Source organism: Ictalurus furcatus, chromosome 8 (genome assembly GCF_023375685.1).
Source record: "Ictalurus furcatus strain D&B chromosome 8, Billie_1.0, whole genome shotgun sequence".
Lineage (NCBI taxonomy): Eukaryota > Metazoa > Chordata > Actinopteri > Siluriformes > Ictaluridae > Ictalurus > Ictalurus furcatus.
Window position 1 is genome coordinate 26525302 of NC_071262.1, and position 25328 is coordinate 26550629.

Here is a 25328-nt window from a genome sequence, read left to right on the forward strand (position 1 = left end):
AAACTCAACTCGGATCTCCAGCTAGGGAGGAAAGAAAACAAAAACCCCACATCCATTAAATCAGAATTCCTACCCTAAAAGTCTGGAAGGTCTCCTCGACACCAAGTTAAAGCACGTAAACAGTAAACACAGTAAACACAGTAGCGCTTCTTTATTTTTAAATCAATTATACTGTAAAGGATATAGCAGTATTCGCATTAACATGTCGACATATTCTCCCGGCTGAATAACATCCTCCTTATCTAGTCACTGACTTTTGGTAGATGGCCTCCTCAACGCAATAATAGATTTAATGGTCATGTGACACACGAGATCACGTGATACATTAATTACACACAGGTGGACGCCATTCAACTAATTATGTGATGTCTGATGATAACTGATTTAAGGGGTTTCATAGCAAGAGGGCAAATACTTATGCACTCACAAATTTGTAATTAATAGTGCTATATTGCTTCCCCCCCCCACTTCAAATGTGTAGTTTATTTTGTGTACATTTGTGATATATAATCCCAATCAAGTGCACAGGAAAAGGGTTATACTCGTGCAGTAGAACTCACCTTCACACATCCATCAGTGAAGAAGGGAAGATACCGTTCCAGAAGCAGAGCAAGTAGGCATCAGTGTCTTTTTATTCATTCTGACAGATGTGTCAGTTTAGAAAAACGATACACATTTCAAGTTAATTCCATGTCTCATCTTGTGCAAACATTATACGGTGTCATTTATTTAAAGTAACAATTTTCCAAAGAGAACGCGTTGACCGGTGGGGGGGAAAAAAAAAAAAAAAAAGAACGAAAAGGTGCATTTGAAACCTACAAGTCGATTTCTTTTTCTCGCATTTATTGATTACCAGCTTCGTATAAACTGGATGTTGAGGCATAAACATAGTACATTTCTACAGTTCAACAAAAATATAACCAATATTTACAATTATTGTATTAAAAATACAAAAAGAAAAAAAAAAAAAAGAAAAAGGAAAAAATAAAATAAAATAAAATAAAATAAAATAAAAAAAGACAGAAAATAACAACCAATACATACTCCACCAATTGTCTTTGTAAAAGACGTACAGGTAAAAGTAGTCAAGAATGAGAGAATCTTCACCAGCTAAATGTACACTTCTCACTTGACATCACACATCGAACAAAGTAGCAGTGCTAACTACTACGGTTTATCTTATGCTTGTACAGTTTGTGCAACTTATTTTCTCGACAGAGGACTCCACTCGGCTCGGCGGAAAAAGCATGACTAGTTTCAAAAATTCAAACGGAGGTGAATGATTTATAGAACCACTGTGTTACAAATGTGATCATTCTTTTTTTAAATTTTTTTATATTTTTTTTTAATTTATTAATTTTTTTTTAAACGACGGCAACCATTACAAAAAAACAAAAGGAAAACTTACAGCAAGAAGAGAAAGAAATGTTGACGTGAGAATATTACAGGGTACAGTGGAAAACACTGCGATCTCCCCCCTCCCCGCCCCCCCTCAAAGAATATCAGTCCTAAACTACTGATCAATGTGATCAGCTTAACTCAGTGATTTAAAATAAACGATAAAGGTGACTTCTCACCGCTCGAGCTCTACTCAGCTTGGCGGCCTTCGGCTTGGTTAACTCGTTCCTTCACCACCGGAGTCTCAGAAGCATGTTTCTAAAAAGTTCTTGTGAGCTCTGATCCAGATCCTGTCTTTATGAGCAGGTTTGCATCTTCATAAAGCCTACGTAGCACCTCGAAAACCGCAACATGTTCGCATCAGAATGGAAGTAGCACCCAGTCAAGTGTGGACTTCACTGGCTGAACAGGCATTTGTCTTGATGGTTGTCTCTACGTAGCACAGTAATAGGTAGTTGTGAGAAGTTTTGGTTTGGAGCGACAAGTCACCCACGGTATACTCTCTACGGTATATATATATATATATATATATATATATATATATATATAGGTCCGGTTGACAATAGATTTATTTTGAGCAGTGAAACATGTTTGTTTAGAGACTTACGAGGGATTTGCCTTTTAAAAATGGTCCAATCAATTCCAGAATGGTTTCTGCCTATAGTCCACTCATGGCATTTCAACCGTGTGGAAAAAAAAAAAGACAATTGAATACCTAATAAACCTCGGGAAAATATGAAACATGATAATTTGCGGATCAATGAGAATGCACTCAAGTGCCATTAGAGACTGGTGTTAGCTTTGTTCCCAACAAAAATTCAAACGAACCATTGGATAAAAATATGGTCAGGCTTTCCTTCAAGTGGGTTCCAGGGGGAAAAACATGCCCTTAGTTTACAATAACCAGGTGTCACCTGCATCCTCAATAAATGGGAATGAGCTGGATGGTGTCAAGCGCCAGTGGTGAAACAAAGATCTTGCCTTCCCTCCAAATGGGTGGGATAGTGAAAAGAAAAAAGGCCAGGACTACTGTGGATTATAACACTCTTATGGCCTCACAAACCACCAATTTCTTTTGGAATTCTTGGAACGGGAATGAGCTGGATAGATCAAGCACCAGTGTTGAAACAAAGGTCTTGACTTCCTTCCAAGTGGGTGGGTGGGATGGTGCAGGGGAGAACATCTATTTCCAGCACTACTGTAGCCTAATAACAAGCTTATAACCTCACAACCACCCAAATATTTCTTGTAATAGGAGTGAGCTGACTAGGTCAAGCACAAGTGGAGCTTGGTGTCAACAAAAGGTCTGGCTTTCCCTCCAAAGGTGATGGAATGGGGCAAGAATTAAAACTCTAAACTGCGCCTAGCTCCAGATGCCACTGGAGCAATCTTTTAACCTCACATTCTTGAAAAATTCCAAAGAATTTTAGGAAGTCGGCTGGAGGCACATGGTGCCAGTGAAGACTTTAGTCAAATGGTCCCTCCGTTTACACAGGACCGGAAACAAAAGTCTCGTTATCTCCCCGAGACTGTGGAATAGGTCAGGAACAAAAACCCTCGATTGAAAAGAAAAACTTCGCCTCTAGATTACTGCAAGCGGTGACTCGAGCAACCCTGTATCCTAACAAAACTGTACAGAATTATAGAAATGGGAGGGAGCTGGCGGGGATTCAAGTAAGTCAGGGGAACTCAGTCAAGTCTACTCACTTCATTTACACAGGACTGAAACAAAGCTCTTGCCTTGTGCATGCAATGGGCCAAGAACAAAAACTCTAAGCTAAGACTTACCCCTGAATTACTGCCGCCAGCGACTGGAGTCACTTCAGCTCATACGTTTGAAAAATTTCCTTTGCTCTTTACATAAGGCATGTAACGTACATCTTGCCTTCTCACTAAAAAGGAAATGGGGCAGGAACAAAAATAAATAAATACAATATACAGTATGTCTTTGGGGTTCCTGCACAAAGCTACTGAAGTGTCCAGGTAAATTCATAGACTCAAAATTGGCAAAGAATACTAGAGTGTTCCTGGAGTCAAGAACCAGTGGAGCTTGGTATCAACTCCGAGCCATTATTTTCCACAAAATGGGTCTATTGGCCATGAATGAAAACTCAGAGAATGAAAACTAAGATTTATTAAAATCTTGCCTTTGGAATCCTGGTCTTAGCTACTGTAGCGGTTTCATCACCTCACATCCTTCAAAAAAAAAACTGTAAAGAACTCAGAGGAGTTTAGTGTCAACTCTACAATTCCCTACAAGTGACAGCAGTGGTTGGGATGGGGAATGAAGGAATATAAACCCTATAAACTGAGACGTTAACAATCTCAATCTCCTGTAGACCACCTTCCACTGATTACCTTCTGAGCTCCAAGCAGCTCTCTGATTTCCTAGTTTTGGTTATACTCAAATCATGTAGCAGAACCCACCGACCATGTCTCATGGTTCCTGATGAGTTTAGCCCTCAGTTTGGCCCTGCCTTTTCCCTCGACGTTTACAGAAGTCCACGAGTCTGAGATCTCTCCATTTACACAGCACCCTAGGGATTGAAGCAGGGCGCTACGTAGGTAGTGAAAGGTTTTAGGACGCACCGAAACGCAGAGTCACGCCAGCGTGCTTCACTTCCTCCTTGCTGTGTGTATCTCCAGTTCTCCAACATCGCCCAACCTCGACAGCTCGATTAATACTGCAACAGTGACACGCACATTGTACAAGATGAGCGCCGATTCCCATAGAAAGAGTCTCTGTTTTGAGGGTTGAGTGTTTTTCTCCCCTACATGTTCTCATTTTCACCATGTAGAATGTGTGTGCTCCAGAAGAGATGATGAAGTCTGAGAAGATCATGTGCATTTTGTTCTTAGAAAACATACTTAGAAAGTGCAGACGAGGAAAAACGATTTGGTGAGGATGTGTGAGGAAGGGAGGAAATGTGTGAAACCGGTGACTGGCAACGGCAGTCTTGTTTTTGTGTGAATGTCGCACCGCTGTGAGTTCATTTTGAATTCAGGTTCGAGTTCTTCTTCTTCTTGTTGTTTACTACTTTAAGCGAAATAATTCGATTTTTCCAAAGTGCCAGGTAATTTATTCGTTTCGAACGTTCTCTTCCTTTCTTCACAGTATTTTAGCATGCAGGGTGATAAAAACCCCTCATGACGCTTTAAGGCAGAGAAGGGAGATGAATCCACCAATCAGGAGAGAGACAGGCAGTGGCATCGAGGTGATGATTGGTTGCTCTGGCTGGCTGGCTGTCTGCCTTTAACGGGCCTCTCAGGCCTTCAGTTACTGCAGCGAGAGCCGAACAATAAGGAAAGTGTCGTCTGTTCACACAGCGGACACCTGCTCATCCTCTGGAGGAAGGAAGAGAAGCCGGGTTAGACTCCGCCCCTCAAATCAGACAAGCATGCACGTAAATACAGCCGAGTTCAAAAGTCTGATTCCACTACCAACAACTGTTTTGTCAGTTATAAATCACGAAAATAGTTCCCAGAGAGTAATAGGGACGATAGTGCACATCAAAGAGGAGCGTATGGTTAAGCTAATATCAGGTGTTAATCATTAAGAGACTATAGTTAGCGCTCAAGCTATGTCTCAAATGGTGTACACGACATACGTCATACTTTTAGTGCGAGTAGTGTGTTCACAATGGGATATTTAGTGAGTTGTATGCAATTAATACTTCAATTTGTAGACCATGGACTCTTTATCTACAAGGGGCATAACCATAAGTTTCAACCTAGACACTCAAAGCACTTTACATAGTATGGGGGGGAACTCCTCAACCACCACTAGTGTGTAGCATCCACCTGGATGATGCGACGGCAGCCATATTGCGCCACAATGCCCACCACACACCAGCTATTAATGGAGAGGAGAGAGTGATGTAGCTTATTCAGAGATGAGGATTATTAGTTGGCCATGATGGAGAAGGGCCAATGGGGGAATTTCACAAGGCTGAAGAAGGTCAAGAACATGGGTACTATGTAGTAATTTGACATTTGTGTTTAATGTTAGTGTTCAATCTGAGACAGTACTGACCTATTTTTAAAAACCCTACTACTAGAGTACATATCATGCCTCCTCGCCCGAGGTCACTAATGCTCTTGAGGCTGAATGGGCAGAAATCCCAACAGCCACGCTCCGAAATCTAGTGGAAAGCCTTCCCAGAAGAGTGGAGGTTATTATAACTGCAGAGAGGGGACTAACTTTGGAATGGGATGTTTAACAAGAACATATGGGTGTAACGATTAGGTGTCCACATACTTTTGCCCATAGTGTATAGTATGTAGCGCATCTAACAGTACAGCATTTACAGTAAGATGCAGCTTGTGTTAGGGGTCAGCTCTATGTTGTGGAAGAGGAGGAGCCGTCAGATTCACCCACAATTTTATTAAACCGGCTAACGAACAAATGGAAAAAGTAAAGAAGGGTCAAGCATTTTTTTTTTTTTTTTTTTGGTTAATACGGTCAATGTGGCGAGTCATATTTCTAATTAGTTTTTTCTATTTAGAGCAAAATGTTGGTATTTGATGTGAGATTGAAATTTACCTTTTTTTTTTTTAAATACTTGGTACATGGTCCACCATTTGAGACACAAATGGCTAGTCTCAATTAAAAAAAAAAAAAAAGCATGAGGTCATTCATTTAGTTTGTGATAAAGTGTTTCTATGACGAATGATGCTTAAACAGTTTTTTGGTAGTGGCTTGGACTACATGAATGTATTCTTCATACACACACTCACATACACACGCACTGATTTTTACTACACGAATATCAAACAAGCCAATACAAACTACACAAATGACTACGTTTACATGGACAGCAGTAATCTAATTATTGACCTTATTCTGAATAAGACAATATTCTGATTAAGATGTTTACATGAGTCGCTTTTAGAATATTCCTTTCGTGTTCCTGTTTTACGTGTAATACATAGGTCAATTAACCTTACACGTCATTACGTCCCCACGTCACGCCGTCCCTCCAGAATTTCACGTATCGACATACAGTTGGTCTTCGTTATGGGACCGTATACAGTTTTGAGTGTTTTTATTTTTAATTTTATGAACGCTTCAAGTGCGGTGAATTATTAGTCATGCTGTACGTGCAAATAGACGACTGCTTGAAGCCGTGGGCTGCGTCCCAAACCGCGTACTTACCGTCTATATAGTAGCCGAGATGCATGTATTTCTCCTAATATATAGCAGGTAAGTACGCGGTTTGGGACGCAGCCGTGCTCTCTTGTTTGCCGTCAAACGGTTGAGCGCTGCCGTGTGTGATCGTGTCCGGTCGCAAAATGCGGTGAAAACTCTCACACGACGTTAGTAGTGTGATGAAGGTGTGTACATGTCTGTAACGCACGTCGATAATGCGACTAAAACAGGAATACTCCACACGTCTTAATTCCATTTGTGTTTACTCCGAGTATGACTTGTATCGGATTAAGGTCATCAATAATCTCCGTTTACATGCTAGTTTCTTAATCAGAGTATCCTCTTAATCGGGTTAATATCGGATTATTATTGTCCATGTAAACGTACCGAATGTCTGCAAGTCTACACATGGTGTCCGTGATAAACAACTTTATTCTTATATCCAAAACTTACAGAATATCGGCTAATGACTAATAATACTGCTAAATATAAATCACAAAAAAGTAAATATACGTATAGAAAAATAAACACACAAGTATATACACAAAATATACACAATTTCACCTTTACCCTAAATGTAGTCATCAGATGAGACGTTTTGTGACTTGTACGGTTAAAAAAGAAAAGAATGAAAGAAATAACCTTTCGGTGAGTGTATGATTATTTCGACAGCTGAAGCACAAACCTAAAGAATAAGATCTTGGCTCATCTGCTACACTTTGGTGTAAAGAAGAAAACTGTGCAGATTTCATTTCTTCAGTTAAATCCAATTAAACACACACACACACACACACGCACACACATAAAGGAGTAAGTGATGGGAGGGATGTTGCCACCACGGCATAGACAGGTCTTCTCCATGGCCTGACATGCACTACGTGACATGCTGGTTGGTGATTGGTGGCTGGTGGCTGGTAGGCAGGGCAAATAGGGTGTGCTTTCTTGCATGCGGTGCAGGTTTTTGGTTAAATATGAGTAAGTGAGTGAGTGAGTGAGTGAATGAACTCGTGTGTGTATGTGTGTAAGCTGAAGTTTGTCTGGTTTTACCTGCCTGCCAGAGTGGTGTGTGTGACTCATGGCTTGGGGGGCACTGCTGTGTGTGGACCTCTCCTCCTCTGATCTCTGAGTTTGGGAGATAAGCACTCACCCTCCTCCTCTACCTCCTCCTCGTCTTCCTCTCCCTCACGCTCGGTCCCCGGTTTAGGCGAGTGCGTAACGAGGCGGGAGCGCTGCAGCGCCGTGGTGTAGTCCGGAGGCCTCCTGGTCGTGTGCGTCGTCCCCTCCGTCACCTCCGAGATGGATAGAGCCGTGTAGCCTGGAGGAGTGGGAGGGGGATCACGGTATCGGCCGTCTTTGCGTGCTGCGGGGAAAAGAGAAGCCAAGCACTGAGTGACTGATCCCGTGGAAATAAAACGGAATGTGGATTTGAGGATTTTTAGGTCATATGTGCCATGGGCTTGAACCAGTGTTTGGCTCATTCATACCACTGGTCCATGGTAATACCATATCATTAAAAGTTCTAGCATACAACTCAGCCCCCAGGCCAAATCTGCCGCTAGTGGATTGACACTATGATTGTTTTTAGTTATGTGACGTTTATTTGTCGGTGTTTATAGCTAACAGCGTGTCATACGGTGTCCGAAAGTTTGTTTGAGATAATAAACAACTACACACGATTACGAGCGAGTGTATGACTGAGACGTGTTGTTTACGCGACGTGAAACATGTTCGGCGGATAAACTGCACAATCATAAGAGCAGTGGGACTGAGGAATCGATGACATGAAGCGAGCGGGTGTCTTACGCAGGCTGCTCTTGGTCGTGCCGGCGGTGATGGGAGACGGCCGGCGGCTCTGCTGTTTAGACTCCTCCGATCCTGTAGAAGTGATGCTGCAGGTGTCAGGGTCGGTGCCGACGTCTTTACCTCCTCTCCGCTTGATAGTTCCCGTGTCTCCTTCGGACTCGTCTCCCCAGCACGCTGCCGACGAGGACGAGCACGACGAGGTCGACGCCCAGCTGCCTCGTCCGGCCCACAGCCCCGCCCCCTCGGCCAGCGCCTCCCAGCTCCGGCCTTGCTGCATGGCCTGGATGCTGTCGTGCGAGCCGCTAGAGCAGGACGTCCAGCTGCCCCGTCCCGAGTCTGCAGCGTCCAAGGAGACGCGGTCGCCCTGCTCCTGACTTAACTCCTCCGAGCTCGGCGACGAAGGCATGGCCGTGCTAGCGTACATGCCGCGCCAGTCTTGCACCGACGAGTACGAGCTGATGGACAGGTTAATTACGTTATTAATAACAACGTACGGTTAAGTGACAAAGTTTGCAGGCCTCGAATAGAACAAGAGAGAAAAATTTCGAGTTCTGCTCACCCAAGACTGTACTGGTCCGGGTCAGCTGTAGCCCTACGCTCGAGCCGGTGACCTCCGTGCCCACCGGTGTGACCGTCGCTGATCGCGTGCGCATATCGGAGACGCCGCTCGTCCTGGCCCATGTCCAGAGAGGACGTACTGACCAGGCTGGAGCGAGAAGAGATCTCACTGTGGCCTGAGTCTGACAGGTTATCACTCGCTCTTCCTAAACCTGCGCAACAAATAAGAAACCTTTGAAATGCTATATCGACTAAACATTTGCACTTTTGTTATGCTGCATTTAACTATTGATTAGCATCACAAATCTTGATGAAACAGTAGGGTGGGAAAACATTTTCAGCTGTACAATGTGGGGGGAAAAGGGAAAAAAAAAAAACAGTAGCAAATACTGTATATACACACACTTATTCTTCTGTAGACAAATATTTTGGCTGGATATCCGTACAGAGCAAAACAGTGATGCGGTTTTAACATCGTCTCGCATTTATTTCCTGAAACAGAGAGATTTTCTATCTATGATTATCCCACCCCCCAATCAGATTTACAATCAAAGTGAAAAAACAAACGACGCAGCACCTTCACCAGACTGTGATTCAGAAAGAGCAGCCGAGTCCCTCGGTGACAAAGCGGATTGTGGTCGGAAGCAGACTAATCAATAAAGCATCGAGTTTCCTTAATGGCACAGTCTCGTTCTGATCTCTGAACGCAGCAGGAGCTCATACATCCGCCACCCAAAAAAAACCACCACAATGTCACGGGGTACAAACGGTTCTCTTTGTGTTTCTGCGTAATACGCTCACACGAAAGGTGAAAGTGAAGGTAACAATCACCGTTTACTGTACGTGTGTCTAAATCATTCTCGCCTCGAATAACTTAAATTAATAACGATCGTTTACATACTTCACAAATCACGACGCGGCTACGTTAGCTTAACCGGATCAGCTTTAAGAGAAAACTCCTCCTTCAACTTTAAGCCCCACCTCCTACGGCAAGGCTGATACAGGCGCGATGTGACACCAAAATATGTGCTGGGAAAGAAAGTGGAGAGCGTGTTTATACGTATTATCTTTCCGAGGCAAAGAGATATACAGTGTTAGCAAACTTAAGACCCCAAACACACCAAGTCTTGGCGATTGGAGTGCATTTGGCGTAAGGGAGAAAAAACGAATGGCTTTGAACACAATGTTAAGATTAGCATAACAAGTTTGCATTCCATATTCAATTCATACAAACGTTATATTAGTTAAGCCTCTCCGCAGTGGAAACTAAAGTCCCAGACAAATCATGACAGAAAACAATTAATAAAGCGATAATAGCATAGTTTAGTTGATGGCCCGGTCAGTAAGGATCCCTTTATTCCAGACGTTCTCTACTACTAACTACTAAAGCCCCCCCCAAGTCTCCCCTATCATGTGACACCCCTCCAATATTGGAGGAGACCAGGTATAACGAGTATCTATTCTATATAAAATTTATCTATACATAACCTAATCTATAATCTGTTTTGATAGATAGATAGATAGATAGATAGAAAGAAAGGGTGCCAATAATTGTAGTGTTTCATGAGTGGATAGATAGATAGATAGATGGATGGATAGATAGATATATAGATAGATAGAAAGGGTGCCAATAATTGTAGAGTTTAATGAGTAGGTAGATAGATAGATAGATAGAAAGGGTGCCAATAATTGTAGTGTTGAATGAGTGGATAGATAGGTGGATAGATAGAGAGAGAGATAATTTTTGCTTTTTTTTATTGCTTTTTATAACTTTTATGATTTTTTAAATAACTTTTATGACTTTAATAAAACTATATAACGGACAGGTATGGAAGAGGAATGATATAAAATGTTTCTGAACACTAGAACTACTTTGAACAGAGAACTAGGTTGTAGTAACGTGGACTATTTTACATGTAAAACATGTTGCATTCCATTCGTCTTGCGTTCTAAAAACACTCGCATACGAATGATGTAAATCGGGAGGAAGGGCGCGTCTCGTTATCCGTGACGGTGTTAAATCTCCGGCGCTCGGCCCCTCACTGAACAGAGCAGACGCAGAGAGAGGTGCGAGTGCAACGGGAAAGCAAGACCTCGCGCGTGCAGGACAGTACTGGTGACCTTTGGAAAGTCATAAGGTTTGTCCAAAAAGTTGCTAGATTTGTCGCTAGGCGCTTTTTTAAAAAAAATGTTTTTTGCAAAAAAATAAAAAAAAATAAGTCGTTAGAGTGTTCTGAAAAGTCAGCAACACTGGTCTGCTAGATAAAAGGCAGGCTAAGCTCCGCCTCTCCCCAGCAAAAAGAAAATACAGAAGGAGAGGGAATGCGGGGTTTTTCATTTATACACATTCTATTTGAAAAGCAATAAAATACACGACAACCCAAATGCTGCCATGTCTTTTTTTCTTAAGCAATTTGCACTCCCTTTCTGATCTCTCCGCCCCCGTGTTGAAAACCACTGCTTTAAGGAATACAGAATATTCTAGCACCTTGTCTTTGGATGTCTTGACACATGATGGCAGAATGTTCCAGTAAGTAATACATCTGATTTGTGGTGCAGTGTGAACACCAGGGGGCGCTACATGTGTGAAGACTGTCCCAGTACAGCAGTAGCACACGTCTGTGTGTATGCATATATCTCTGAGCCACCACCAAGGGGCGACAATGCCACAGATTACACACACACACTACAGTACACACACTACACCCAAAAGGTCCAAAGGTTTGAGTACACTAAAACCATTTTATTTCAATATGTTGCAGACTTATTACTAAAGAGTGCCGTATTTAAATCAGAACTGATCTGCCATAGAGTTCATTCAAATATTTGCAAACACCCGATACTGACTCATTAATATAATCCTCAAGGATTTCTGCGAGTGTGTGTGTGTGTGTGTGTGTGAGTGAATGGATAGGCTATCCTTACCTTTCTTTGGGGAGCTACGAGGAGACGTAGGAGGAGACGAAGTGCTAGACACAGCATCTTCCGTCTGCTTCCTGTGTCTCTCAGTCGCCTCCTCAGACAGAGACAGAATCTTCTTCAGGGACTGTGGAGAATTCATGCCTATGGACAAAGTGTCTGATCAACAACAGGCACAAGCTCACGTAACACCACCGTAGAGTTTATAAGTATGCGTATACATGTCAAGAACTAATAGAAAACGCAGCAATTTAGAACTTAATTGGTCCCTTAATATGAACATATTTTCCCCTCCATGTACAGTACACACCTTTTATTATTTACCAGAGGAGACATAATATGATCCTGTTCGTGTAATATATTTCATATTACGAATTTCCTTGAAAATCAAAAGCCTCCACGGACAAAAAACAAAACAAAAATAAAACGCGTTATCAAACAAATTCCACTGTTCACATATAACTCGAATTTTAAGCATCCCATATTCTCCTTTTATTCACTTCCTAAGTCTAAAACTCCTGACTTACAGTATAGCTGGAAGCTATCATAGTGTTATTGTGTGTTTTTTTATTTATTTATACTGTCCTATTTATTTGTGTCGTTTAATTACTGTAGATGTATTGCGGAGTACCTCAAGGCTCAATTCTGGGCCATTTATTATTCATACCTTTGCATGCTTCCAATTAGTATAATAAATAAATATATATATTTTTTCAACCGTATGTCAGTAAATATATGAGATTTCAGATAAATGAAATTATATGTAAGCAGTTAGCAATTTTCTGTAGGTACTTCCTATATGGCTTGATCTCAAACGGTGTTCTATTGGGAAACACCATTAGGTTGTACCCTATGTAGGAAGCATATTTAGTGAATTTTAGGACCACCCTTGTGCCCGAGGAGCTTCCTTAGTTTATAAGTATAGTACAGGGCTACCGTTAATGTTTGTTTTGTCTACGGCAGGACAGTCCGGATCTAAATAAATGGATCTAAATAAACACTAAACATGTGCAAGGCTTACCAAACGGTGGCAGGTCTTTGACCGGCACCTTCTTGCGGGATGGGTAGAGGGCGACAGTGGGCACCTGCAGGGCCTGGTTGGATTTCTGGAGCTGCTGGCGTGGGTGCAGGGCAGCTCGCGCTACCACGGGCGAGGTGTCCGGCCTCTTCCTGTCCCCTGAGCTCTTAGGCACTGTGAGAGGGACATGAGGTTACGAAGAGCGGCGGTGGTCAGGTCGTCATGGTTTTAATATAAAAACAGAGGCTCACGTGTACTTATGGAGGGTTCACACTGTATAGACAGCGTCTGCAGGCTCTCCTCGTTGGTCTCCAGTGTGAGGTTAGACAGGTACTGCTTGACCTTGCGTGCCATTTGTGCGTCCTCGTACAGCTTCTTGGCATTGAGGAAGGAACTCCGCCTTACACGCTTCTTATGCCCACCCGTCTGAGTCACGTCCAGGACAGCAGCATTGGCACTGCCCTGGCTCAGGGAACTACACAAACAAACATACACATACACACACACACACACATGAGTGAGTACGGCTGGGGGGTGGGGGGGTGAGGTATTAGTCTACAGTGCTCTCAGACAGAGACATGCAGAAAGTTACATTCCTTGCATTCTTGGAACATTCCATGCATTTTGCATCTCAGCCAATCAGGTGAAAGGGAAGAGAAGAGCAAGGTTTATTTTATTTTTTTTTTTAAAACTGAATGGGAGTGAGGTTAGGGGAACAGATGCTAACTGAGAAGTTTCCAGATGTATCTGGATGTATACTGAGGTTTACCTAATCCACACTTAGATGAATCATTATAAAGAACTGTCTTTTTCAAAAAATTTTTTTTTTTTTTGGAATTCGATAAAAACAAAAATCAATAAATCTGTTCTCGTTACTACTACTGCATTAATGAAAAAGAAACTGAAAAAGTTATCAAATTAATTTAACACTCTTGCTATATCTAAAACGACACCTTATTCACTACATAGTACACGGTGAATAGATGCCCAGGCAATCCCACAATGCATTGGAGTAGGGCATCAGTTCTGACACAGGGTCTCACAAGGGTTCTTGTGCCTTCAGTCCCAGTGAAAGAGGCGTGGCCTTTGTCTATAAGATTTAGTGAAAGAGGTGTGGCCTCTGTTTATCAGATTTAGTGAAAGCATTGTGGCATCTGTTTATCAGATTTAGTGAAAGACGTGTGGCCTCTGTTTATCAGATTTAGTGAAAGCATTGTGGCATCTGTCTATCAGATTTAGTGAAAGAGGTGTGGCCTCTGTTTATCAGATTTAGTGAAAGCATTGTGGCATCTGTCTATCAGATTTAGTGAAAGAGGTGTGGCCTCTGTTTATCAGATTTAGTGAAAGCATTGTGGCATCTGTCTATCAGATTTAGTGAAAGACGTGTGGCCTCTGTTTATCAGATTTAGTGAAAGCATTGTGGCATCTGTCTATCAGATTTAGTGAAAGAGGTGTGGCCTCTGTTTATCAGATTTAGTGAAAGCATTGTGGCATCTGTCTATCAGATTTAGTGAAAGAGGTGTGGCCTCTGTTTATCAGATTTAGTGAAAGCATTGTGGCCTCTGTTTATCAGATTTAGTGAAAGCGTTGTGGCATCTGTATCAGATTTAGTGAAGGAGGTGTGGCATCCATCAGATTTAGTGAAATAGGTGTGGCTTCTGTTCATCAGATTTAGTGAAAGAGGTGTGGTCTCTGACTATCAGATTTAGTGAAATAGGTGTGGCTTCTGTTGATCAGATTTAGTGAAATAGGTGTGGCTTCTGTTGATCAGATTTAGTGAAATAGGTGTAGCTTCTGTTGATCAGATTAGTGAAAGAGGTGTGGCTTCTGTTCATCAGATTAGTGAAAGAGGTATGGCTTCTGTTCATCAGATTAGTGAAAGAGGTGTGGCTTCTGTTCATCAGATTTACTGAAAGAGGTGTCGCCCCTGTTTATCAGAGTTAGTGGAAGAAGTTTAGCTCAATCAGATTTACTGAACGAGGCGTGGCTTCTGTTTTCCAGATTTACTGAATGAGGCGTGGCCTCTGTAGTGGCGTTTCCACTTGGCTTGTCTGTCCCAATGAAGTAGGAGTAGCCTCAGTACCCATCAGTCCTAATAAAACAAACTTGTCCTCTTTGCCTGTCAGTCTTATTAAAGGAGGCATGGACATTTGGTCTCGTCAGTATGACCGAAGGAGGCGTGGCTACCGGGCCTTCCATCAGTTCCATAGAAAGCTGTATGCCCCACCCATTCTAATCAAACTACAAAAGATTGAGTACAATTTAACCACATAATAAACAAAACCGCCCTAAATCCTATCCTATTGAACCTCATTGATCATGCATCAAAAACATATCAGAAAAAAAGAGATACCCAGAACTAATGTGTACATTTCAGTCACCTACGTCAGAAAAGTTATACAATTTACACTACGATATACGTTAAAGCTCGTACTCGGTCATACAGGAGATCTAAATTACTGCGGGGTTCACCTTCAATAAACACTTCATCTAAATTCACACAAAATTGTGAACTGAAAACAAACCAACAAACTCGCACAGCACTGAAAGGAAAACCTGGCAACACATGCGGCTCTGGTGAGTAATGCAGCTGGAGGTTAAACGTGTTAGAACATCACTTTTGCTGAGGTGGATCATGAATGGTCACATCATTATTCTGTAACAAATGGTAAAAAATAAGCTGCGATAACCATGCAGAATGGTGGAGTCGTGTCCGTGCAGAATTAGTTCATGTTTAACGTATGTGTGAGTTTTCTGTCAATGACCCGGACTAGCAAAAGTGACCGCATCACGCTCTAGGACGACCTCGTCAGAGCGGGAGGCAGATTCAAATAAAAGTACGAAAAATAAATATATATATATATGAGTAAAAGTAAACGGCGAGGAAGCAGCTGAAATTAAAGGTGAGAAGGGAGGAGTGCATGAGAGCAAGGAGGCATGGGGCCAAGGGTCACCAAGAGGTCACCAGACTTACCCCAAACTCCTCCACTTCTTCTTCCTGTAAGGGACAGCCATGAATAGTGATGTGAGCAGGCAGAGGAGAAGAGAGAAACAGATAGACCAAGAGGGAGAGGGAAGAAGAAAAAAAAAGAAAGAGAGGGAGATATGCTTAGATGACAAGAAAGAGACAAAGAGTACCAAGGTGAGCGGCACCAGAGGCCCACAGAGACACGTTTATTCCAGCATGATACGATACACACACACACACACACACACATATATATATATATATATATATACATACAGAAACATCAGCAGCCAATCAGAAACCTCTAGTGGAAAGCCTGTGTGTGAATGCGTGACGCTCTACATCCAGCATACATACAGTGCTCAGAGTGCACTAGAAGCTCTTCAGTGAAGTGCAGCCTAAAATGAAGACAGGACCGGAGGACATCACCATGACGCAGGGGTGAAAACCTGTACACACTCACCTGGTGCGGAACATCAGCGCCGGGTCCATGTTCACGGCTGCCATCCGACCCACGTGTCTGATCTCTTTAGCGATCATACGCAGCTTCTCAAAGTTCACCAAGCCGTCCACCTTTGAATCGTTGCCTTAAAGAGAGGTGAGAGGGTTTTCAAGCTCAAGCGATACCGGTTACATCAATTACTGCAATACTGGGATCGATTCTAGTTTACTTGGAAGGACCTTGTGAGAGAGCGAGAGAATGACAAGAATCTGCTCGTAAACCTCTCCTGACTTACCTTCATGGAGGAAGGTGAGGTCTTTTTTGATGACGGGGAAAAGAGGGATGATTGGCGGCTGCAGATTCTGGCTGTTGAGAACGTTTCGGTACTTGGCCATGTTCCTGGACGGGTCGAACAGGTCCTGCAGGTCACTGAAGAGTTTCTCGTACTTGCTGGGAAGTTTCTCCCAAGTCCCTCGCATTCTGGACACGGGCGCCAGGTTTAGACCACTGGAAAAACATCAACGGTGGAATTATAGTGAAATCTCAGCGCTCCACCCCAAACTGACCTCAGTACTGTAAACGTAGCAATTCCACAACACCTGCTGATTTAGGTATGTGAGCAAGCTTTCGTCCTTCTTTCCTCACCTGATGATCGCGAACATGGAGTTGAAGTTCTTGCACTCGCGGCAGTGCAGGGCGATCTTGATGAAATGCTTGATGATCTTCATGCGCTTCAGCTGGTTGGGTTCCCTCAGCACCTCAGTGGCCACCCAGAAGGTCTCTCGGTTTATGGACTCCTCGAAGAGTTTGAGGCTGGAAAGTCCGGACGAGCGCGACCGCAACTTGAAGAGGTCATCGATGTACTCGGTGGGCTCGATGGCGCAGAAGAGCTCGAAGGCACGCATGGAGAGCTGCGTGGCCACTTCCACCGTGCTTAGCTGCAGCAGGCTGATCTGGCTCTCCCTCAAAAGCTCCTGGGCGTCCTCGTCTGAGCACAACGTCTCCGTCTCCATGTTGCTCTTCAGGTAGTACCTTTAAATTTCGAAGGTAGACAGTACGGTAGACGTGTATGATTGCCAGTCCAGTGCATTTCTTCCCACACCATCGTCTACAACTTTCTTGCATAATGACAACGGATAACGCCTAACGACAACGGATTTACAGTAAAACCTTGAGTACATTCATCATTTCCCTAGAACAGCTCCTCCCAAAGTGTATTATTCCTCTTATACCACCAACGCTAACATACAGAACAACACACTGTACATTTTATCCGTTTATAACTACATTTAATGTGGATCTCCCACAAAGCGAGTCAGCTAGCCTCTCGTCAGCGTTTCTTTTTTCTCTCTTGAAGTTAATGAGCCAAATAAATGCTTGTCATGTGACTGAGAAAACGTTGTTTTTTTTTTTTATTCCATTAATCCCTGTAAATTAGACATTACTATAGAACCGATAACATGTTAATTAGCACGGCATATATACACTGTGTAATATAAACCTGTGATAGGATTCACGACCATCAGGACTGCTGTTAGGAAATTAAATCAACACCTTCTGACACATCAGAATGGAGAATTTCAGCAGCGCATTGGTATCAAATTGTTCGAAATGAAACGTATTTGTTTCACGTTATATGTTTAATGCTGCACAGTTCTACATTGTGCGCGCGACCGCGTTTGACCCGAGGTCATACCTGCCGCTGAGCTGGATTCTGTCCGCCAGTTTGGAGAGCTGCTCAGGAAGCCGGCGCTGCTTGATTACACCCTCGGGTGTGACGGACACCTCACACAGCGAATAAGCTTCAGGGGCGGCGGTCAGAGCAAACTCCCGGATGGCCTGAGCCACGACCTCCTTGGCTGTAGTGTCCTTGCCGATCATGATGTAACGACTCTGCTGATCAGCTTTGAAGACGCGCAGCACCTGGTCCGACATGTCTGTACGGCAAAAGAATTCGATTTCGCGAACAAATTAAATGGCGGGACAGACGTTCCGCGTCCCACAATCATCATTCCCTTCCCCTTTCATTACAACCACACAAAAATGAAATAATAATAATAATAATAATAATAATAATAAAGAATCTGTGATTTCACTCAGGAATCTAGAGTTGATTTTATCCCAACACTGCCGTGAGCAAGCAAAGGTTTTAAGTCCCGAGAATCAATTGAGGATAAAGGGCGAATCATACGAGGCACGGTCGATTGAACCAGATTAACGGGAAGCGCAAAGAACCGAATCATTGGTTCAGGCTTTACGTAAAGGGAACAGCACTAGCAAGGGCAGTGTTAAGATTGAAGCAACACTTAGAGTTTATGAAAGCAAACAGAGACCGGTTGTAAAAGGGAGCGGGTAGCATTACGCGGCCGTGACGTGACCGCGAGCGACGATTAATACCGCAAGCATTCTTTGGCATCCCTTTAATTAAGAAGCACTTCTATTTCGACACCACCACACTTGCCAGAAAGACATGATTGGGAATCATCAATCACAAAATCAAGCCCTTGGAAAGCAAATCAAACACCCTGAAATAGGAAAAATAACTAAATCATGGAAAGAGAAGAGAACGATTACTGAAGTGATCATCGAGAGGCACTGGAAAACCTGAAACGATGTACTCACTGTTAGGGACGGGTTCTGAAAAGAGGACAGTTTTTGTATAATATGAACTCCTGAAATTCGCATTTGAAGAGATATTGTACTGTTTAACATCTCAGAGATCAGTGAATTTCCAGCGATTACCTGGCTGGTTGTTGAAGTCGAGTATGCGATGGTGAGACTGCAGCAGGTCGGGGTTACTGGACGATAAGTTTCCGCTGACCGGAAGAGCAGGAGGGATCTGTTTCGACTGCTTCATTCCCACAATGCTGTCATCCTGGGACTGGCCTACACCAACATCACTGCAGGACACACCACAGGGGTTAGACATGTGGCTAGGTCATGCTGTATATTAGATTGATAGATAGATAGATCAGATAGATCAGATATATAGATCAGATAGATAGATAGAGAGATCAGATAGATAGATCAGGTAGATAGATAGATAGATAAATACATCAGGTAGATAGATAGATAGATAGATAGATCAGATAGATAGATCAGGTAGATAGATCGAGAGATAGAGATAGATAGAGAGATAGATCAGGTATAGGCAGATTGATAGATAGATAGATAGATAGATCAGGTAGATAGATCAAGAGATAGAGATAGAGAGATAGATCAGGTATAGGTAGATAGATAGAGAGATAGATCAGATAGATAGATCAGATAGATAGATAGAAAGATAGATCCACACTGACTTGTACGGCTTTGGCGGTAGAATGCTGGTGAGAGTCTTGTCGAAGATCTTCTTGAGCTTGTTCCTCCCACCCACTGTGTTGGCCTTGGCTTTCTTGCTTGCTTTCTCCAGACCCATCACCTGCTCCACATCCACAGCCAGGTCTGGAATGGAGTAACGGCTCGCCTTCTTAATGTCCCCGATCTTGGGAATGTGGGGCGCCCCGTTCTTCCTGTCCAGCTCTTCATCGTGGTCAGGTTCTTGGTCGTGCTCAGGTTGAGCCAGAAGCTCCTTAAACACTGAGAGAAGACGGTGTCTTAATTATATTTGCCCGTTACACTTACTCAAAGTGCTGATCTTGGATCAGTTTTTACACCAATTACAACCTAATGAAGCAAGGAAGTTAGCTGATTATGGATTATATATCAATCTTCAATCTTGAGTTTGGCCTGGTCACATCCCAGCAAAAGATGAACCAAATGACCACCAACACTGTAGTGTGGCGATGACAGGATCTTGAATTAGAAGTAGCACGTCTTAGATTGGTCCTCAGTCGGAGATCCATCAGCAATAAAGTCTGACAGTGGTCTTAACCGTTTTAACCTTTGACCTTTTTTCCAATCTTGACATTCCTTTCTCAAAAGATTACCTTATTCTTTGGTGTGTAACTTACCCAAGAGATTTGTTTTCACAGTAATCGACAGATGTGTATTGTTGCGCAGGATCTCATTTGCTTTGGACAGCTGTACATTCTCAAAGTTCTGCCCATTCACCTCCAGGATCTAAGACACAACACAGAGAAAATGACGTATTCATGGACTGTCATGTCTTCCAAAAAAGTCAGCAGATTACAAAAATTAATTAATTAATTAAATTAGACCTAGGACACTGAGGACTGGCCGAGACTGTGAATGTGGACTAGTGCTGTCAAACTGCATATGTATGAGGACCGAAGCACTTCTTTCATGGCTCATATTAGAGACAGTACATGTATAATGTATGTATAATACATAATGCATAGTAGAAATTGTAATGCGTGTACTGTACACCAGGTCTGCTAGGTCTCACCAGGAGCAGAGAAGCATAGGAAGGCCAAAGTGTACTACTATAGTCAGTTAATATCGAGAATTCAGAAGAGCTGTGCAACTGTCAATCATTCCAGATTAAGATAAAAAGAAGAAAGCCTTTATTTGTCACATATATATTACAGTACAGCGACAGACCGGGGCCTTGGGCTTGAACCCATACTAATCCACCACTGCTGATTGGCTCATGTTTTTATTGGGGGGGGGGGGGAGGGAGCGATTCATTCTGAGTGATACTTCAACAGATCTGTACTTGTCTTGCACTGACCCGGCTTCAACTCAGTCCTCTATAGCGACACCCGACCATGCCGATACAAGATATTACGAGAAGTACCTGATCTCCACGTTTGAGGCCCGCCTCTGCAGCTTTGCTGCCCGGCTCCACATTCTCAATGAAGATGCGGAAGCCTTTCTCTGAGCCACCGAGCAGGCTGAAGGCCAGAGGAGCCTCGCGTGACGGCTTAGTCAGAGTCACCACCCGCAGCTTGGCTTTGGCAGCACAAGCTATGTTTAACAGTCTTAAGTGCCCAAACATTTTCTGTTGCAACACACAAGAGCAGAGAGATTATAGTGGGTTAGGGCCAGCATTGTTCAAAATACAAAACAAAAAATTTGTTAAAAAAGAAAAGAAAAAAAAAAAAAAACCACTGACCTCCCTCTCTAGATTGTTCTCAAACTCTTCGAGAAAGTGCGTCATTTCAGGGTCACCTTCAAAGTCATTAAAGTGATTGTTCACCCACAGCAAGACTACCCGTGTAACCTGGGTACACAAGCATTTATGCGAACGTTAGAATATAACGTTTCATTCAAAAGCCCACTATTAATATTATCATCATCATTCAAAAATTTTATTCATTCTGTCCAAAAAAAACCCCCCAAAAAAACCCTTATAATTACAAATACAATTTTTTTTCATTGTGTTCTTATTCCATTAAAGCAGTAGTGATGGTAGTGCTTAACACATTTAAAAAAAAAAAAACAAAAAAACACCTACACATACATGTATACAGTATGTACAAGGGTGCCAATAATTTTGTTGACAGTATATGTGTGCAAAATGTCTTCCGTCGATTATAAAATAAAATGCATTTTAAAAGTGTGTACGCTATAACTACGTACGTACATTATAAAATAACTTGGTATACAGCCGATATCTCAATAAAACACACACTAGTATTATGGAAAGTTTCACATGTAAAATTTCGAGAAGCCTGTACACACATGATGTGTGTTTGTGCATGTGACCTGTGATGTGTTGATATTTACACTACCTTGTCCCTGAGGCTGGAGTCATGGAACCACTCCAGCAGTTTCCTGCCCACCACCATGGGGCTGGACAGGAAGGTGCGATAGGTGAGCAGGAAGTCCTCAATATAGGTGGGGTCCACCACTGAGTGCTCCTCCACCAGGTGCATGGTCAGACGCTCTGTCGTGCCCTGCGGTATGGAAGAACTATCAGATCTGGCGTTTGTTCGTGAAAACATGTTAGTTTCGACGTCCTTTCCTCGTTCCTGCGATAAGCAAAGTGTCTTCGCTCGTTTGGTTTGCACAGCGACGTAACTCTGCAGACACTTTGTGCTCCGTTCAGCAGATTCCGATGCTCTGGAATCGATTAGGGCGTGCGTTCGATATACGTCCGCGCCGTCAAGTCAATCGGCCGATTGAGCCCCGAGTCCCTCAGCTTAACAGAACAAATCCTCCTCGTTAAGGCGAATGAATAACACTCCCAATGTCATTTCAAGCAAAGTTTACAGCATGTCTAATGCTCTAATCAGACAGGGTTAAATTTACATGGGCTTCTGAGATAATTCCATTATATTTTTGTTTACTTCGTTTTCCTTGAGGAAATTATAGACCAAATTACATAGTTTTTTTATTTTTTAAATACTTGGATCATTTTAGTCCAATCTGAACAGACAGCTCTGCGATTTCGCAGGCAGACGCCGCCTCTTGTGTTGCCAAAAACGTTCTACTATTTCATCGCCTATCCCACAAATCCATTTGAAACACTTCGCAAACTGAGAAAGCAGAAAAGTGGGATTCTGCATGATGATTAAAGGGGCTATTACCTCAGTTACAGCTGAATACAAAGGGTCATTTGAATTTGCTGTTCACTATACGTACGCAAGATGGCCGCCGTGTAGATCCTGCTGTCATTTGGCGTGCCACTTTTATACATCCAGCATAGTGGCCCTGCGTCAACACAAACTATTGTCACAAATCGCACGCTAATCTACTGTTCCAGATCGTTTTCCTATTAGAGTTAGGGTTTGAATCTTTTTTTTTTTTTTTTCTAAAGATTGAAGAACGTTTTAAAGAGAAACGGAGCTCGTTAGCGTGTTTAACATCACTGCGTATGAAACAGACGAACATTACATGACCCTTCGACTTGGAAACCAGGTGGACCGAGACGTTTAGGCTCTGCCGTGCCATCAAGTCAGCGTCGCATTTCATCCTCCGTAAGATGCGCAAGCAAGTATGTGAACAATGCTGCTTGTGCAGCTGTGGATCGGTGGAGTCCAAACTCTTTAGAGACGGTTCTGTAACTTGTTCTTTAAATAAAACAGGGCGCTCACTCCCTCACACCTGATCGTCATCAAACCGATTGAAAACCCGACTCTAATTTCACTTAATCCGAGAGGTTCACATACTTTTGCCACTCACTTTCCTCAATAAATAAATGACCAAGTATGATATTTTTGTCTGGTTTGTTTAACTGGGTTCTCTTCATCTCCTTTTAGGACCCGTGTGAAAATCTGATGATGTTTTAGGTCATATTGATGGCAGAAATTTAGACAATTCTAAAGGGTTCACAAACTTTCAAGCAGCACTGTACAGCACATGTGGTGAAAGCGAAGTGTACGGTATTGCTACTTATATCATGACACTATTAATCTTTAAAGAATAAACGAATAAATATTATTCACATTATTATGGTATCATCTAAACACGTATGATAAATAATCGATCATAAACGTGTCGATCGTTTTTTAATAAGAAAAACGACGTTGTGTAAGCTAGCTCGTCCTGCGTTAATTTAATTAGTAAGGTTTATCTCGGAGGAGGCATGGAAAATGTCCGCCAGCGTCCGGACATCATGCAGTCAAAGTGATCTTGTCCAGGGTTTAAGAATAACTGACGGGATTTTTTAAATAATTTTTTAAGTGAAACGACGACAAATTTTCTCACCTTGATGACAATGTGTCCTTTTCTGGTGCCGGTGCGATCCAGCTCGCGATGTTCTTTAACCATGACGATTTCCCCTTCCTCCTCCACCTTCTGCATGTTCTTCTCCACCTGGTTCAGGATGCAGCAGTAGTCCTGCTGCGCTATACACACAAACTGAAGGGGGGAAAAGAAAAAAAAAAAAAAAAAAAGAGAGAGAGAGAATGTAGCAGTTAATGAGGAATGGTTCTACAAAGCGCTTTACACTGTGTCTCATTCGCACACACACACCAATGGTAGCAGAGCTGCCATGCAAGGCGCTAACTTGCCATCGGGGGCAACTTGAGGTTCAGCGTCTTGCCCAAGGACACTTCGGTATGTGGAGTCCAGTGGGCCGGGAATCGAACCGCCAACCCTATGATTAGTGCACAACCCGCTCTACCACCTGGGACACATCCGCCCATCAAAAGTCCAATAACCGAAACATTTTTACAGCTGATGCAATTTTTATGGACGAAAAAAAAAAATACACCCGGTTAACTTTAAACCTTTAAAAATGTTATCTACAATACAGAGCAATCATTTCTTCACAACTAGCAGTAAAAGATTGCGACTTTTAACCTCCGTGATGCCACAGCCATCCAAGACCGCTTAACCAGGCTCATAAACCTTACAACTGAACCGTGTTCGCCCGTAAAAATCGCTTCCTGCAAGCAATAAAATAAAAAAAAAAATAAAAAAATAAAAAACAGCATCACGTTTATGACTGTAGTGTTTCTACAGCACGAGAGACTTGGAGTCAGAGGCAGTTTATCACTGATGTGTGCTGATGTTAAATGCTGTGGAATGCTGACTACAGCTAACCAATACGCTGAAAAGCAAAAATGTGCGTGTTTTATAGGTTGAAAAAAAAAAAAAAAGAAAAAAAAAGAAAGGAAAATATACCATGATTTACACTTTATCAGCAATAGAAAATATAATGTTTGTTTAATAGTTTTTTCCTATTTGTATCCTGGTACAACATGGCCTAAATACTAGAGTGATCGACCGGTTTCGCCGAATAATCGGATTACTGGATCGGGTTACCAGCAAAAAAATAAATAAATAAATAAAAAAAACCCCACCCATCCGCCGTCGTTATACAGTACGAGAGCGGCCTCGTTGTGTTATTCGAAAGTGTTTTTTTTTTAATTCATTTTGGATGTAATTAACAGCATATTTATTTCATTTAAAAAAAAAAAAAGAAAAAAAAAAAGTATATTACAGATCCTCCTGAGACCCCGCCCATTGACGTGTCCCCTGTAGCGGACTTTTTGTTTTCAAGCATGTCCTTTCACTTTTTTGAGCTCCTCTAGTAATTCCTGCTGCACTATACAGAGAACATCCTGAGCGTTCTAGTGATATGTTATGTCATATGTTATAGGCGGGGATGCTAGGAACAACTTCTTACACTGCATCCAAAATGGCCGGCATAGGAACAAGCACATTTTATGGAAAGAAGAAAGATGACTAAAATATCGTATTTTTTATTTACTATGATGATCAC

The 25328-nt window shown here is 42.4% G+C and overlaps 1 protein-coding gene and 1 long non-coding RNA gene across 5 annotated transcripts in view; both read right to left on the reverse strand.

Moving 5' to 3' along the window:
• Nucleotides 1-614: 614 nt before the first annotated feature.
• Nucleotides 615-4322, reverse strand: LOC128611920 (uncharacterized). The gene is made up of 2 exons (XR_008386638.1): nucleotides 2006-4322; nucleotides 615-1830 (listed from the first exon to the last, which is right to left on the reverse strand). It is a non-coding gene; the product is annotated as an uncharacterized LOC128611920 (long non-coding RNA).
• A 72-nt stretch (nucleotides 4323-4394) lies between these two features.
• rapgef2b (Rap guanine nucleotide exchange factor 2b) overlaps nucleotides 4395-25328 on the reverse strand; it is a 124571-nt gene continuing 103637 nt past the window's right edge. For 2 of the 4 annotated variants that reach the window (XM_053631788.1, XM_053631791.1), the window contains 19 exons: nucleotides 23807-23959; nucleotides 21889-22053; nucleotides 21270-21377; nucleotides 20952-21155; nucleotides 20206-20314; nucleotides 19555-19831; nucleotides 18998-19155; nucleotides 17952-18192; nucleotides 16901-17287; nucleotides 16551-16762; nucleotides 16277-16400; nucleotides 15820-15843; nucleotides 13097-13320; nucleotides 12849-13019; nucleotides 11834-11971; nucleotides 8910-9120; nucleotides 8351-8805; nucleotides 7595-7907; nucleotides 4395-4743 (listed from right to left, as the gene is read on the reverse strand). In XM_053631788.1, coding sequence (XP_053487763.1) covers nucleotides 7621-7907; nucleotides 8351-8805; nucleotides 8910-9120; nucleotides 11834-11971; nucleotides 12849-13019; nucleotides 13097-13320; nucleotides 15820-15843; nucleotides 16277-16400; nucleotides 16551-16762; nucleotides 16901-17287; nucleotides 17952-18192; nucleotides 18998-19155; nucleotides 19555-19831; nucleotides 20206-20314; nucleotides 20952-21155; nucleotides 21270-21377; nucleotides 21889-22053; nucleotides 23807-23959 — 3648 coding nt within the window. In that variant the 3' untranslated portion in view covers nucleotides 4395-4743; nucleotides 7595-7620. The remainder of the gene's footprint in view (nucleotides 4744-7594; nucleotides 7908-8350; nucleotides 8806-8909; nucleotides 9121-11833; nucleotides 11972-12848; nucleotides 13020-13096; nucleotides 13321-15819; nucleotides 15844-16276; nucleotides 16401-16550; nucleotides 16763-16900; nucleotides 17288-17951; nucleotides 18193-18997; nucleotides 19156-19554; nucleotides 19832-20205; nucleotides 20315-20951; nucleotides 21156-21269; nucleotides 21378-21888; nucleotides 22054-23806; nucleotides 23960-25328) is intronic. The other 2 variants (XM_053631790.1, XM_053631789.1) reach the window with 2 other exon arrangements.